General features: G+C 33.4%; 1 protein-coding gene across 6 annotated transcripts in view; it reads left to right on the forward strand.

Moving 5' to 3' along the window:
• LOC114341580 (protein unc-79 homolog) overlaps nt 1-18,173 on the forward strand; it is a 435,831-nt gene that overhangs the window by 147,312 nt on the left and 270,346 nt on the right. For all 6 annotated transcript variants that reach the window (XM_050663368.1, XM_050663363.1, XM_050663367.1 and 3 more), the window contains exons 6-8: nt 1,426-1,655; nt 10,040-10,254; nt 10,317-10,594. In XM_050663368.1, coding sequence (XP_050519325.1) covers nt 1,426-1,655; nt 10,040-10,254; nt 10,317-10,594 — 723 coding nt within the window. The remainder of the gene's footprint in view (nt 1-1,425; nt 1,656-10,039; nt 10,255-10,316; nt 10,595-18,173) is intronic.

Below are 18,173 nucleotides of genomic sequence, written 5' to 3' on the forward strand. Positions count from 1 at the left end.
CATCTGGCATTCTCTGCTAGTTGTTTTGTTTTTATGCCATCAATTATTGTATGTGTGACTCCCATCATTTCTCGTATTCTCTCATTTGGTATCCGACCTCTTCTTGATTTGCCTGCTGCTCTTCTCCAGAAGCCCATTTCTGTTACTAGTAATATTTTCTCTTTTCTTTGTTTCAGTGGCCAAACTTCACTGCCATATGTGATTATACTTTTAAGTATGCTATTGTATATGAGCTGTTTGTTCGCTTTAGATATTGTCTGGTCCCACAGAATGCCGTTCATCACGGATATGGCTTTTCTACCCTGTATGTTTCTGTCTTTTATAGCAGCATCGAGTGTTCAATTTTAAGTTATCTTCATGCCCAGGTACTTTTATTCATCGCAGTGTTTAATTTCTACCCCATCGTCTAATGTAATGGACTGCTTTGTTCCTCGAATACACATGGCTTCAGTTTTCTTAATGTTGACTTCGAGACCCCATTTGTTATATTCTTCTATTGCATGATCCTGAGCAATCAGAATTTGGTCATCAGCTAAACATAAACTGTATAGTGTTGTCTCGTCATTGAGAGGGATTACCATGCCATTAAATTTTCTTTTCCACAGCTTGAGTGCTTGTTCCAGATAAATTTTAAAAAGGGTAGGCGAAATACAACAACCCTGCTTCAATCCTTTCGTGACCTTAAATCTCTCAAACATCCTTGATCCAGTTTTAATTTGTTACTTTGGACTGCTTTGATAAGACCATGTTTAATGTTGGTTTGATGTAGGGTTGACCATAGTTTGCTGAGGGGCACACTTTCATATACTTTTTGTAAGTCTACGTACACCAGGTGAACTTATTTTTTCTCAATAACTTGCGTAATAGAGTACAGGTGGACCGGTGTACAAGTATACTGTGGACCACCCAGCTCTAAAGCCAGCTTGGTCCTCTGCTTCGTAACCTCTATAGTCATTTTCTATTTTGTTCTTAGTAAGTTTCCCATACATCCTGCTTATTGTGCTGTTTACCGCAATTCCTCTGTAATTTTCACACTGATCCTTGCTGCCCTTTTTGTGGATGGTTGGCATGATAGATAATTTCTAATCTTTTGGTAATTCGGCACCATTTAAGCAACCTTGGAAGAGTTTTCTTAGCTGTTCTTGGAGTTTGTCTGTACCGGCTTTCACTAATTCTGCAGGGATGTCACCAGGACCAGGGAATTTTCCATTTTGCAGGGAAAATTCCCTGGTCCTGGTGACCACATTCAGTAATACTAAATTTGCTAAAAAAAATAAATGTTGGCGTTACGAATTATACCATTACGAATATGTATAGTTACGAACGGTCGCCGTTACGAACTTAAAGCGTTACGAATTGTCTTTTACCATTTGTGTGGTTACGAATTGTCGCGTTACAAGATGTCATGGAACCATTTTTTTTTAGATCCGACGCCTTTTGTTTGCCAACGAGATATGTGTCCAAACACCGGGAACGCTGAAGCTGCAAAGGTTTGTTACGATCACTGTATCTCAATAACCTTTGCAAGCGATACACCACCACCTCTGTATTTGTGTATTGAATGTGCAAACGAAATCCATCGAGAGCATCCTAATCAAATGTTTTTTGATATCTTACACCCAATGCAACAAGTTTCTATGGTTTGCGAGAATAAGGTAAAGTATAATGGCCCAATAAAATAAAATAAAATGAAAATGTAATTCCGTACAGGTTGGAATAAATTTTTTATCAAAGTTTAGGTCGAAACAAAATATATTTTCAAAAAAGTATATGATTCATATGAGGGGATCATCGTTTAAATAATTAAAAATTGGTAATTTTTGCACAAAATTTACTTTTTTAATTGCTGCGGTAATTCATGGTTTTATTAAGGTTTTTACAATTTTTTTCTGCAAACCTGAAGAAACAGTCTTTTATATAGGTCTTACTAAATTAAATTTGACCCATAATTTATTTAAATATTTGTAAATCAAAATTGAAAAACACATTTCCAAAAAAATATTATTTGCATTATAAATAAGCACTATGAAACATTTTGTTTTGCAGAAAAAGTTGTGCTATGGTACCAGTATAAATCAAAAAAAAAATTGGTTGATAAATATTAAGCAGTTTATGAGATATTTAATTTGTTTATAAAAAATTACCATTTTTTCAATTGCAAAAACGCGGTTGTTGCCGATAGAGTATACAAGTTTTTAAGATCTCATTTTTTTTGCTTTTGTATATATTTTAGACACATGTATTGACAAATCAAAATTTCAATTAAACGGCCCTCCAAAATGGTGTTTGAAAATGGGTGTAATGTTTTTTTAATAACATCGCCGGGATTAAAATTTTTTAAATTATTTTCGATATTCGTGTCTATGGTAGTTTTGGACATACTTACAAAAGAAAAAAAATTCTAGATCCATTTTTTGCCAAGATAGCCTTTCCAAGTTTAAATTCATAATTTGTTTATTTATCGATACTAACATTTTATAATGCATAAGTACATCTATATATCAACCCTACTACTCAACAATGTCATTTATACATAATTGTAGAGTTAAAAGTTTAGAATACCTTAAAAAATAATGATTTTCGTAGCGACCTTAAAAATGAAAACTTTTTGCATGAAGAGTGGTGCAGTAGTACTTTGCAATATCTTCGTTAATAATGGACTAATTTCACGTTTTTTTTTTTTTAGTTTAGGGTAGCATATATAAAATATGAACATATAAAGGACACTTTTTACAATAATTATTCGTCAATTTGTTATAAACATTTTGTTTTCAAATTTTTTTCTCTAGATGTGATGAATAAAAATTGACACAAAAGATTTTTTATAAACAAATTGACAAAATAATACTGAATAACATTAAAAATTTCTTAAAGACTTTTTTCTTTGCACAATATTAAAATATATACAGTGCGTCCATAAAGTATTGCATAAATTCATTATTCCGTAAACTGGCGACTTTAATGAAAAATCCCGAAACAGGTCGATTTTTATTTTTAAATTACAAGTTTTTGACATATACATCATACTAGTGACGTCATCCATGTGGGCTTCATGACATAATCGATGATTTTTTTTAAATGAGAATAGAGGTACTGTGAGAGCTCATTTGACAGGGTATTCAATTTTCTATTTACTAATATAAACATTTACATAATTGTTTATACAGGGTGTTAAATGAATTGAGACAAACAGAAGAATGTATGGAATTTATTTAATTCCAAATACCTTTTTTCTGTACGAATAAATATCGCTTTTCGCTTAAATTCAATGTTTAAGCTGCCACCCAGTCGCCTCTTGACAATTTGAACATTTCGTTGAAGCGAAAATCAATGTTTATTTTTTAAAAACATATTTTTATGTTTTCTGAAAGCAGTAAAATGTATTTAGAATTAAACAAATTACATACTTTCATCTTTTTGTGTCAATTAATTTAATTAAAAAAAAGTTTTGGACACTGTGTATAAAGAATTATGTTAATATTAAATTTATATTAGTGGAAAGAGAATACCCTCTCAAATGCCACCTATTCTCATTAAAAAATCATCGATTACGCCATCACGCCCAGATGAATGACGTCACTAGTATGATATATTATGGCATAAAAATCGTAATTGATAAATAAAAATCGACTTGTTTCGGGATTTTTTCTTCAAGTCGCTTGTTTACGAAATAATGAATTTATGCGTTACTTTATGGACGCACTGTATGTATGTTACATTTAATTTTATAATCTTTATAACAGGTACTACACTAAAAATTATGTACCTATATTTTTATTAACTTTTATACATATATCTATATAGAGGTTGTCCTCCATTTTTTTATATATTTTCTTTTGTATTCACATTAACTTTGCGAGATTTTGCTAATGATTTCTACAAGGAAAAAAGTTTTTATGGTGCTTTAACAAAGTTTTACTATTTTGTTAAAATTTTAAAATAAACATTTGTTTTAATGCTGTTTTGTGGTTATCTTAGGTGCCAACTTTTATTTATCACAATATAAGAGAAAAAAATTGAAAAAAATATTGTTTATAACAAATTATTGAATATTTATTGCAAAAGGGGTCATGGAGATGTTATTATTTTTATATGCTACCCCAAATTAAAAAAAAACATTGAAACTGGCCCATTATTAACGGAGATATTGCAAACTACTCCTCCGCCAATTTTCAGGCAAAAGTTTTGATTTAAGGTGCTATGAAAATCATTATTTTTCAAAATATTCTACAATTTTTATTATGTCTATAAACGGCATTGTTAAGTAGTAGGGTTAATAGATCTACTTATGCAATTTTAAATGTTAATATTGATAAATAAACAAATTATGAATTTTTAAACTTTGATAAGCTATCTCGGCCAAAAATGGTTTTAGAAAATTATTTTTCTTTTGTGAATGTATCAAAAACTACCAGGAATGCGAATATTGAAAAATAATTTCAAAATTTTTAATCTCGGCGATGTTATTAAAAAAACAAGTTTTAAACAAATTACACCAATTTTAAAACGCCATTTTGGAAGAGTGTTTAATTGAAATTTTGATTTGTCAATACATTTATCGAAATCATACATAAAAGCAAAGAAAATGAGACCATAAAAACTTATATACTCTATCGGCAACAACCGCGTTTTTGCAATTGAAAAAATGGTAATTTTTTATAAACAAATTAAATATCTCATAAACTGCTTAATATTTATCAACCAATTTTTTTTCGATTTATGCTGGTACCATAGCGCAACTTTTGCTGCAAAACAAAATGTTTCATATTGCTTATTTATATTGCAAATAATATTTTTTTGAAAATTTGTTTTTCAATTTTGATTTACAATTATTTAAATAAATTAAGGGTCAAATTTAATTTAGTAAGTTTTATTTAAAACCTTGTTTCTTCAGCTTTGCAGAAAAAAATTGCAAAAACCTTAATAAAAACATGAATTACCGCAGCAGTTAAAAAAGTAAATTTTGACCAAAAATTACCCATTTTTAATTATTTAACCTTCGGATGACCAAGCGGGGGAAATTGTGACCCCAGCGTATGTTTTTCTTTAATAAATTCAAAAGTATTTTTAATTTTTAACTCATTATTTTTTTATTTGACTTTAATATCATTCTAGATATCCTCATATTTTGAAATAAATAAAATTCCCTATATTTTACGAATAAAAAATATATTCTTAAGTTGATGTTTAGTAAAATAGCGTCTATTATGTGTAATTACAAGTAGTTTTACGCTAATGACGTCGACTTTGCAACGTAACAAGACACTTACTCAACATACACACTACACATGACACTAATACTCATGTTGTGACTGGCTGAATGACATAAAGTCCATGCCAAAAAAAAATTAAAAATTAAAAAAAAAACCTTTATTTTTTTGTTAATTGTCATTTTTTACATTTTTGACCTGAAGTCATTCCCCCCCCCCCCCTTGGTCATCCGTGTAACAAAAAAGGTTGGTCATCGGAAGGTTAAACAATGGTCCCCTCATATGAATCATATACTTTCTTGAAAATATCTTTTGATTTGACCTAAGCTTTGATAAAAAATTTATTCCAACCTGTACGGAATTACATTTTGATTTACATGTATTCTAATTTTATTTGATCGGTCTATAAGATCTAGGTATACAGGGTGGTTCATCTTATTCGCCTCGGTGTTTGTACGGAAAACCACTTGATATTTAAAAAAAATTTCTTCACAGTAATATATAGGGCCATTAATATTACAATCTAAAAATAATGTGAATTATACAGGGTGCTCCAAAAAAGAGTGGTATATCAAAGTTATATTTTTCTTATGGAATGCCCTATATATGATAACATTATTGAATTGACCTTAAAAAATAAGCTATACTTTCATAAGGGTTCCCTATACCTAAATACAGGGTGTTTTGATTTATTTCGATTTTTATGAAAATGTAAGGTTTTAGAAAAAAATTAATATCTACGAATCTAAAAATTAGTAACAATTTTTTTCTTGGATCTTAATAGTAGACTATTTAGCATACTTAAACAGATGCTTACTGCAACAAAATTTCTTACAGGGTGGTTAAAATATGAGATTGTTCTATTAACAAATTCAAGCTGTAATAACTTTCTTATTTTAAATAGAACACCCTGTATCTTACTAGTCTATCGTGTAGAAAATTTACTTAGCTTTTAATTTATATTAGGGTTTCCTATACCTATCTTTTACAGAGTGGTCAAAATATTAGATTGTTCTATTAACAAATTCAAGCTGTAATAACTTACTTATTTTAAATAGAACACCCTATATCTTACTAGCCTATCGCTAGAAAATTTATTTAGCTTTCAATTTTTATTAGGGTTTCCTATACCTATCTCCCTTCATTTGTTAAATATTTAAAGATTTTCTAATTTGCAAGCTTTAAAAATTAGAATTAAGTAAATATGTCGTGGTTACATATGTACAATATTTACAATACATCACCAACACCGGCAATCTACTTAGATATGATACTGTCATTAATAAAATTTTCATTGTTATCATGTAATCATACAGAGTGTTGTATTTATTTAGTTGATTTTGACCTACATGTGACATTGAATAATATGTTTATATTAAACTGCATACCCTATATTAGATGCCGTATTCTGGAAGATATTTAAATTATATTTTATTCTGTATAAGTATTTTCCATATCTTAAACCAACGGTTATTAAGTAAATTTAAGAACACCACTTTTTGTTTGAATCTTTGAATCGCAATTACACACAATTAAATGCAATGGCTACTATGACGAAAACTACTTTGTACAAAATATTGTACATACTATTGTACAAAAATTTGTAAAAATGGGTATTTACAGAACAACATGGGAATTAACATTTACAGAATAACATATGTATTGAGAATGTTTACATGGAATTGAAGAGATTTTAAATATCTTCCATTATAAAGAATAGTATATCGAGTATGTCACTTAAAATAAGAACACTCTGTGTGATTAAATGATAAAAATATGAATTTTATTAACGAAAGTATCTTGACTAAGATATTTAAGTATATTGCCGGTGTTGGTGATGTGTTGTACATAACCACGACATATATACTTAATTCTAATTTTTAAAGCTTACAAATTAGGAAATCTCTAAATATTTCAAAAATGAAATGAGATAGGTATAGGAAACCCTAATAAGAATTGAAAGAAAAGTAAATTTTCTACGCGATAGATTAATAAGATACAGGGTGTTCCATTTATAATAAGTAAGTTATTACAGCTTGAATTTGTTAATAGAACAATCTAATATTTTGACCACCCTGTAAAAGATAGGTATAGAAGACCCTAGTATAAATTAAAAGCTAAGTAAATTTTCTACGCGATAGACTAGTAAGATATAGGGTGTTCTATTTAAAATAAGTAAGTTATTACAGCTTGAATTTGTTAATAGAACAATCTCATATTTTGACCACCCTGTAAGAAATATTGTTGCAGTAAGCATCTGTTTAAGTATGCTAAATAGTCTATTGTTAAGATCCAAGAAAAAATTTGTAAATGATTTTTAGATTCATAGATATTTATTTTTTTCTAAAACCTTACATTTCCATAAAAATCGAAATAAATCAAAACACCCTTTATTTAGGTATAGGGAACCCTTATGAAAGTATAGCTTATTTTTTAAGGTCAATTCAATAATGTCATCATATATAGGGCATTCCATAAGAAAAAATATAACTATGATATACAACTCTTTTTTGGAGCACTCTGTATAATTCACATTATTTTTAGATTGTAGTATTAATGGCCTTGTATATCATTGTGAAGAAATTTTTTTTAAATATTAAGTGGTTTTCCGTACAGACACCGAGGCGAATAAGATGAACCACCCTGTAAATACACATATGACCAAAAATTGTGAAATTCCTCTAACATGTTCATTATTAGTTATAACTCATTTTGTCATTTGACTCATATACGTAAAAATTCTAGTTTTAGAGCAGAAATTCGATATTCTTATTAATTTAAAAGAAAAGAAAATATGGTTCAGATTTGATTACAGTACAGAGCCTCTACTATTAGGTCTGGATCCCGCGTATGAAAAATAAAGTTGATTAATAGCAAGCTGAAAATTTGTTAATAGCTTAAGGGTGTCTAGTCGGACAAACTTTGATATATGGGCACACTGGAACAGGGGAAGTTTTAATTGTGGAACAGGTTAAAAATTTGGAACGGTCAGACCACGAAAACGGCACATGTATTTTGTCCGACAGAACAGACTTAAACTCTCCTAACAGAGATTAAACTCTCATGCAAAAATCAGACTGCTATTTATCACCAAATGGGCGTTTTAATGAGTGGAACATGTAGAATATGTCAAATGACAGGAATTATGACAGGTGATAAATAGCAGTCTGATTTTTGCATGAGAGTTTAATCTCTGTTAGGAGAGTTTAAGTCTGTTCTGTCGGACAAAATACATGTGCCGTTTTCGTGGTCTGGCCGTTCCAAATTTTTAACCTGTTCCACAATTAAAACTGCCCCTGTTCCAGTGTTCCCATATATCAAAGTTTATCCGACTAGACATCCTTAAGCTATTAACAAATTTTCAGCTTGCTATTAATCAACTTTTTTTTCATACGCGGGATCCATACCTATATGTGCTTATACGTATTTCGGAATAACCGTTTCTTTATCGGAGCACCTGGGTAGAGGCACTGAACTGAAATCAAATCCTTTAATCCTTTCCGGGTAATTATCAAGATAATTACCAAAGATGCTACTAGCACCATCTATGAATCAAAAGTCTAATAAGTCAGGAAATTAAATTCGAAATTATTTTATCCTCTGAGCCTTTTAAGTTGGAAAAATAAAGCATAACAGAGTGGCGAAATACTCGACAACGGAAATCTAAATTGCATTTCACCGTGATAATAATTTTAGCTAACTATTTCCTTTAATATCCACCAAAGGTGAATAAAGTATAAACTAAAAGAAAAGAAAAGATGGTTTAGATTTGATTACAGTACAAAGCCTCTACTATGTGCTTATACGTATTTCGGAATAACCGTTTCTTCATCGGAGCACCTGGGTAGAGGCACTGAACTGAAATCAAATCCTTTCCTGGTAATTATCAAAGTAATTACCAAAGATGCTACTAGCACCATCTATGAATCAAAAGTCTAATAAGTCAGGAAATAAAATTCGAAATTATTTATCCTCTAAGATTTTTAAGTTGGAAAAATAAAGCTTAACAGAGTGGCGAAATACTTGATAAGGGAAATCTAAATTGCATTTCACGTCCTGTCATTCACCGTGATAATAATTCTAGCGAACTATTTCCTTTAATACCCACCAAAGGTGAATAGAGTATAAACTAAAAGAAAAGAAAAGATGGTTTAGATTTGATTACAGTACAAAGCCTCTACTATGTGCTTATACGTATTTCGGAATAACCGTTTCTTCATCGGAACACCTGGGTAGAGGCACTGAACTGAAATCAAATCCTTTCCTGGTAATTATCAAAGTAATTACCAAAGATGCTACTAGCACCATCTATGAATCAAAAGTCTAATAAGTCAGGAAATAAAATTCGAAATTATTTATCCTCTAAGATTTTTAAGTTGGAAAAATAAAGCTTAACAGAGTGGCGAAATACTTGACAAGGGAAATCTAAATTGCATTTCACGTCCTGTCATTCACCGTGATAATAATTTTAGCGAACTATTTCCTTTAATATCCACCAAAGGTGAATAAAGTATAAACTAAAACAAAAGAAAAGATGGTTCAGATTTGATTACAGTACAAAGCCTCTACTATGTGCTTATACGTATTTCGGAATAACCGCTTCCTCATCGGAGCACCTGGGTAGAGGCAATGAACTGAAATCAAATCCTTTCATCCTTTCCGGGTAATTATCAAAATAATTACCAAAGATGCTACTAGCACCATCTATGAATCAAAAGTCTAACAAGTCAGGAAATAAAATTCGAAATTATAAAGGAAATAATTCGCTAAAATTATGATCACGGTGAATGACAGGACGTGAAATACTTAACTTCTATTTATATTTTTAGAACTGTCGCTCAACTGATAAATCGGCAATATCTATTTGTTTTTCTACTGAATGTGCTAGCTATAATGGAAACCATCCTATAAGATACTGCGAACAATGTCATAATAACAGACATAATAATAGACGGGGTGGAGATCACATAGTCCATAAAAGTATACCACCAACTTGGAATATGGAACCTGAAATGCAGACTTATATGGTAGAAGCCATAGTAAGGTATATTTTTCTTTTCATTTAATCTATTTTTAGAGCCTAATTATAGTTTTCATCAATTTTAGTTTGCTGAAAGAAGCAAAAATACCGCAGTTGGAGCAGAAAGAAGAGAAACGAGATGGTGAGAAAGAAGGCAGAGAAGGTAGAGAAGGAAAGGAAGGAAAAAGTCCCGTACCAGCCTTAGACAATATAACAATAGAAGAAAGACAGCTTTTGGGACGGTATGGAGTGTGGCTATTGGTTGGTAGATGCACTCCAACAGAAAATACATTGGTTGAAGTACTTGGTCGCCTGCTAGCTATGATTTTTCATTGGTTCCACATGACAGCATACTCATACGATGGTAATATTATACTAACATATTATTTTTTCTACTCTCATACTTTAATATATCAATTATGATTTCACTACCTGTATCATAATGAGCTTCATTATGATACAGATTTTTAACCAATAGAATCACGAGATGACATTCGCGATGAAGTTGGCACATGCGCAGTGACCAATGTCAAGTCAAATGCATACGCTTTGACAGTTCTCAATATGTAAACACACTGAGTAATTTAAAATTTAATCTTTTTTAAAAAAATGTCTGAAGACATTAACAATTATTAACAATTTATCCCCAAATTCATTGTAATAATTGTACCTTATATTGAAAATATAAATGTATCAACAAAATAATTAATTTAAGCATATAACTACTTAATTTGTTTGTGTTATAAAATAAATAAATTTGAATATTTTTTTTGTTGTGTATGATCATAGAAAAAATCATGTATACAACGTGCATTTAATTATTATTATGATGCTCGTATTCTATATGAAACTCGCCGATACGCGTCGCATTTCGTATTAGTCATAACCGCATGATAATGACCATCATTTGCATAATATACTATTATACTGTATAACGTAGGAAAATAGTTTCTGTTTTGCATTTCTTAATGCACTCACGGACAAAAATATTGCATATTTTGAAATAATTAACGTGTGACATAAAAGTTGTTTGTGCTGCCCACAGTGTCATAGAAATAGGATTTCTTTTCCGAATGCGATGTTTTAATGTATCATATAAATGGAATAATCCGATTTAATTTAATATGGGCTATATGGTGGCCAATATAATTTTTAAATTAAATCGCATCAAGGTAAGTATTCACCGTTCTATCGACATGAAGACCTGTAGTCGAGGCATTGAAGCACAAAAAGAGGCCTTACTGTCGATTTTTGGCGCAGTAAGACGGATTTTAATGCAGTTTGGTGTGTTGGATTCGTGAGAATGTCAGGAAATTTTGTGAACTAATGTAATGAATAAGAAATCTCAAATTGCATTTGTGCATAAGAAAAATGCATTTCAAAAATGCATTTCGGTAAATAGTAGGAAAAATTGACTCAATTTTCTTACTCGGGGGGTTTTGGGGTCGCTGAAAACGAATATGTGGTCGGCGAGAGTGTGCAAACTACCTGGTGCCTGCAGCGGGTGTAATAAACGTCTTCCTCTGGAGTATTGCGGTAATTTATCATATATTTGGCTTAAACTCATTACTCGGGGTTTTTGGGGTCGCTGAAAATGAATATGAGGTCGGCGAGAGTGTGCAAACTACCTGGTGCCTGCAGCGGGTGTAATAAACGTCTTCCTCTGGAGTATTGTGGTAATTTATCATATAATTGGCTTAAACTCATTACTCGGGGGGTTTTTGGGGTCGCTGAAAATGAATATGAGGTCGGCGAGAGTGTGCAAACTACCTGGTGCCTGCAGCGGGTGTAATAAACGTCTTCCTCTGGAGTATTGCGGTAATTTATCATATATTTGGCTTAAACTCATTACTCGGGGTTTTTGGGGTCGCTGAAAATGAATATGAGGTCGGCGAGAGTGTGCAAACTACCTGGTGCCTGCAGCGGGTGTAATAAACGTCTTCCTCTGGAGTATCGTGGTAATTTATCATATACTTGGCTTAAACTCATTACTCGGGGGGTTTTTAGGGTGGCTGAAAATGAATATGAGGTCGGCGAAAGTGTGCAAACTACCTGATGCCTGCAGCAGGTGTAATAAACGTCTTCCTCTGGACTATTATGGTAATTTGTTAAATAATTGGCCCAAACTTGTTACTCGGGGGTCTTTGGGGTCACTCAAAATAAATATCGCAACGACTAAATTCTAATTTCATATCATTTAAAGCAGTTTGAATTAAGAGGCAAGTAAATGATGTGGTTTTGTCTTGAGAGAAAATTACTAGATACAGAATGTATTTAATGGCTATTGCCAAAAATAAAAAGATTGTCATTGGTAAAATTCTTTCATCTGTTGATGCATTTACCCAGCATTTAAAAAGGGTATATTTACAAACACAAATTTGACTGCATGGAGAGGACAGTAACATGAACCCAACTGATTGGGGATGGGAATTACAAAATAATGAATTAATTCCAGTTAGAATGACTCAGCCACCTGGTCCTCCAAACATTTTAAATTTAATATTCTGTAGTTGTAAGTCAGACTGCGGCAACTCATGCGGGTGCAGGAAGCATGGGTTAGTTTGTAATTTAGCCTGCAAAAATTTTGCAGGCTCTGATTGCACAAATATTTCATTGGACTCGAGAGAGGAAGGCAAAAATGAAGAAGAAGATGATGGTGGTGAAGAAAATGAATTTTAAAGTTAAATTACGATAAATTTTGTACAATGAACTTTTTTAACCATAAATATATTATAATAATAAAATTTATGTTTATTTATAATAAAAATACCTACCACCGTTTTCGATCACTATAGTTACATCGAAGAAAATAGATTACCCCAAAAACCTCCGAGTAACGAGTTTAAACTAATTATATGATAAATTACCACAATACTCCAGAGGAAGACGTTTATTACACCCGCTGCATGCACCAGGTACTTTACACACTCTCGCCGACCTCATATTCATTTTCAGCGACCCCAAAAACCACCGAGTCACAAGTTTGGGCCAATTATTTAACAAATTACCATAATACTCCAGAGGAAGACGTTTATTACACCCGCTGCAGGCACCAGGTAGTTTGCACACTCTCGCCGACCTCATATTCGTTTTCAGTGAACCCAAAAACCCCCGTGTAATAAAATTGAGTCAATTTTTCCCACTATTTACCGAAATGCATTTTTGAAATGCATTTTTCTTATGCACAAATGCAATTTGAGATTTCTTATTCATTAAATTAGTTCACAAAATTTCCTGACATTCTCACGAATCCAACGCACTAATCTGCATTAAAATCCGTCTTACTGCAAAAAAATCGACACTTCAATCCTTCAATGCCTCGACTACTGCGTCATGCTGCATTAACACAAATTTGTTATCCAATATGGCTGGTAAATGACAAACATGATCTTCTAAAACGTTTTTAATGTACATACTTACTTACTTAGTCCTAAGCCTTTCTACCTTTAGGTGTAAGGTTGGTGGAGTTGAGTTTGGCATTGTAGTCTCCATGCTTTCTGACCTTGCGTTAGGTTTCTTGCACTTTCCAATGTCAATCCCTTCTTCTCGACTTCTTTCCTGATTTCATCTACCCACATAACTCTTGGTCTTCCTCTTTTGTTTTTTCCCTGCACTCTCGTTTCGAACACTCGTTTTGTAAGCCTCTCGTTCGACATTCTACACACGTGCCCGAACCATCTAAGTTGTCCCTCCACTATTTTTTCATTGATTGGTTCTAGCTTCAGGTTTTGTCTAATTGTTTCGTTTCGTATTTTGTCTGACCTCTTTCTGTTTGCTATTTTTCTCAGGAACCTCATTTTCATAGCATTTACTCTGGATCCTTTTGTCTGGATTTTGTTTTCGTCAATGTCCATGTCTCGCTGCTATACATGATTGTTGGTCTAACTACTGATTTAACGACTGCCGTTTTTACTTTCTCCGGTATCTCTTTTTTCCCCAAAAATGTTGTTTTCATAGCGTTAAATAAGCTTCCTGTTCATCCCATTCTCTCGTTTATTTCCATGTCTTGTTTACCATTTGATTCAATTATTGCTCCTAGATATTTAAAATATTCCACTTGCTCTAGTTGTTTCCCGTCTAATTATATTGCGTGGGTCTTCCTCGTATTTGAAATTATCATTGTTTTTGTTTTCTCTGTATTAATTTTCATATTTATGTTTGATAGTTCTTCTTTAGGATTTCAAGATTGTTCTGTAAGTCTTCTTTGTTTTCTGCTATCAATACCATGTCGTATGCAAATAGTAGCTCCGATAGTTGAGTCCGTTTCATTTGCCAGTATCCTAATGTCAGTTTTCTCATTCTTCTCTTGGCATTCTTTATCACTTCATCCAGTACCACTGAGAATAGCAGTGGACTCAGCACGCATCCCTGTTTGACGCCTTGACTTGTAGTAAATTCTCTGGATTCCTCGTTATTGGCTCTTACTGTATTTGTATTATTTTTGTACAAATCCTTTATTACTTCTATTATGTGTCTGTCGACTCCCCTTTCTTTTAGTGTCTTCCATACGTCCTTTCTTCGGATTCTGTCAGTTTCGAGATTGGTAGGCGAAGCGAGAGGTTTTGCGGTCGGTGTGTTGGCGATAAGGTAATTTCGGAATCGAGACCTATCACAATAAAAACACCGGTTTTTAAAAGACCTATCGTTATCGATAATCGTTAAAGTTTAATGTACAATATCAGCTGTTATTCACCCAATCACCTCAACAAGTTCGGGATCTCCTTTCCAAGAACTACCACTCCATAGCACTATGCCGCCATTACCAAAAATTAACACTCTGTATGAGGTTACTTTATGTAAATAACACCGCTAATATAAGAGTTAATAATGTGGTTTCGAAAAACTTCAAATTAAAATCTGGAGTGCGGCAGGGATGTATAATATCCCCCATTCTATTCAATATATATATATAGTGAACACATTATGCGTCAAGTTTTTGAGGAATAGCAAGGTGGAGCAACGATAGGAGGAAGAAAAATAAAAAAACCTACGTTATGCTGATGACACTGTTATACTGGCGTCTTCACCAGAAGAACTGGAAGAAATTATGAATAGGCTAGGAACGGTGAGTACGGAATATGTTTTGAAAATAAATATACAGAAAACCAAAGTAATGATAATCGATAGAATCAGAAACAACCAACCGAAGATAAGAGACTTGGCAGGTTACGAAGTGGTCAGACAATTTAATTACTTAGGCTCCGTTATTACTAACAGTGGAGGACGCGAAGACGAGATCCGTAGGCGCATCATAATGGCCAGATCGGCAACAGCCAAACGCACAAAAATATGGAAGAATACTGACATTACAAAAAACACAAAATTACGCCTTGTTCGAGCGTTAATATTTCCTATCGCCACCTACGCTTCAGAGACTTGGACCATCAAAAAAACAGATTCAAAACGTATAATGGCATTTGAAATGTAAGTCTACCGGACAATGTTGCGCATACCATGGACCGCACATCGCACAAATAATTCAATATTAGTCGAACTTAACATAAAAACTAGACTCAGCACAACTATCAACCTAAATATACTGAGATATTTTGGACATATAACTAGAAGAAGAGAAGGCATGGAACGATAGTTGAAGGCAACGTAGAGGGAAGGAAGATCTCCATTACGATGGTCGGACCAAATAAAGGATATGACTGGTTACTCATTTTTCGAAACAAGACAACACGCACAGGAGAGAAAGAATTGGACAGAAATAGTCAAACGACTTACATAACGCCACTACACCCTTACTAAGGAGAACAGATAGAGGAGAGGAGATGAGGTTACATCTGGCATACCGTTCACCATTTGGAAGCAAGATTTACAAAAGTTCGTCTATAGAAGAGTTGGCGAACAGTATGTCAGTTCTAACCTGATACAGAGCGTTAGTTTTGGTGGTGGCGGCATAGTGCTACAGAGCGGAAAGGACATACCGAACACGTGGAGGTGATTAAATGCCAACTGATACGTACATTGAAAACATTTAAGAAGATCATGTTTTGCCATTTGAAAGCCATATTGGATATGACATATTGGTGCTAATGCACGTCTTCATGTCGCCAGCATAGTGAATACTTACCTTGATGAGATTCTATTTAAAAATTATACACCCAACATCTGGGCGCATATACACCCAAATAGACACCCAACATCTGGCGCTCCATAGCCCTCTGAGTTATGCGAATCTTGTTCACTACCTTTTTTGTGAGTGTTAATGTTGCCGCTCCATAAGTGAGTACAGGCAATACACACTGGTCAAAGATTTTCCTTTTCAGGCATATGGGTAAGCCCGATTTAAATACATAGCTCAGTTTACCAACCGCTGCCCAGGCTAATCCTATGCGACGTGGGAGCTCGCACGTCTGGTTATCTCTTCCCAACCGAATTTCATGTCCCAAGTACTTATAAGATGCATGTGTTCCTTCTTCTTCTTCTCCTTCTTTGTCTAGCCATTCACGTCCACATCTGAACATAAGCCTCTTCAAGTCTTCCTTTCCATTGTATTTTGTTGTACGCTACTTGTAGCCAATTTTTCCCGGCAGTTCGTTTCAGATCATCTGTCCATCTCATAGGAGGTCTGCCTCTGGGTCTTTTGTGTTGGTATGGTCTCCAGGTTAGAATTGTTCTGTGTCATTTGTTTAGATCGCTTCTAGCTACATGTCCAGCGTATTCCCATTTCAATTTTAATGATTTTTGTACCACATCGGTGACTTTGGTTTTCTGTCTTATCCATGTGTTTGTTTTCCTGTCCTTAAGTGATATGCCAAGCATTGCTCTTTCCATCGCGTGTTGAGTGACTCTGAGTATGTTCATATTCTTTTTTGTGATTGTCCATGTTTGTGCCCCATAATATGTTAATATCGGAATAATTGATGCATCAAAAACTTTAGATCTAAGATGTAGTTGAATTTGTTGATTTCTGAGTGCCTATATAGTTCAGTTTGCCGAATGCTTCCCATGCTAACTTTCTTCTTCTTTTTATTTCTTCCGTTTGAATTTACCTATTTAGTATTATTTTTTGTGCTAAGTATATATTATGCTCCTCAACTTTTTCTATAACTTTGTCGTTTATTATTGTCACGGCTTCTTCGGAGTGCATGACTTTTGTTTTGTTTAAATTCATTTTCAGTCCTATTTTAGAAGATTCTGTGTGCAGTTCTGAAATCATGGTTTGCAGTTCTTGTAGGTCAGTAGCTATCAGGATTATATCATCCGCAAATCGTAGATTACTGAGGTAGCGGCCATTGATGTTTATTCCCTTATATTTCCAATTTAGATTTTTAAACACGTCCTCCAAAACTAAGGCAAACAGTTTGGGTGATAGAGTGTCTCCCTGTTTGACTCCCCTTTTTAATTGTGGTTCGTGTATTCATTTTCATTTAGGTAGTATGCAGCTGTAGCTCGGTTCATAGTTTCTTTTATTAAGTTAATATATCTGCTGTCTATTCTACAATTTTGCATTGCGTTTATTACGGCCGTGTATTCTCCTTACTTGAGTTAAAATGTGTCTTCTTCTTGATGCGCCTATCCGTGACGAATGTTGGCGATCATCATGGCAATCTTCACCTTATCTGCAGCAACGCGGAAAAGCTGCACAGATGTTGTGTTGAACCAGGTTCTGAGGTTTTTTAACCAGGATGTTCTTCTTCTTCCTGGATCTCGCTTTCCAAATATTCTTCCTTGCAGGATGGCTTGTAGGAGGGCATATCTGGATTCATTTCGCATAATGTGTCCAAAGTATTCCAACTTTCGAGATTTGATGGTGGTTAGTATTTCTCGGTTCTTCCCCATTCTTCTAAGAACCTCCTCATTTGTGACCCTATCAGTCCAGGGGATTTTAAGAATTCTCCGATATAGCCACATCTCAAATGATTCCAACTTTCGGCACATATCCTCGTTCAAGGTCCATGATTCAACACCATAAAAAAGGACAGAGATTACGT

Source organism: Diabrotica virgifera, chromosome 10, assembly GCF_917563875.1.
Source record: "Diabrotica virgifera virgifera chromosome 10, PGI_DIABVI_V3a".
Taxonomy (NCBI): domain Eukaryota; kingdom Metazoa; phylum Arthropoda; class Insecta; order Coleoptera; family Chrysomelidae; genus Diabrotica; species Diabrotica virgifera.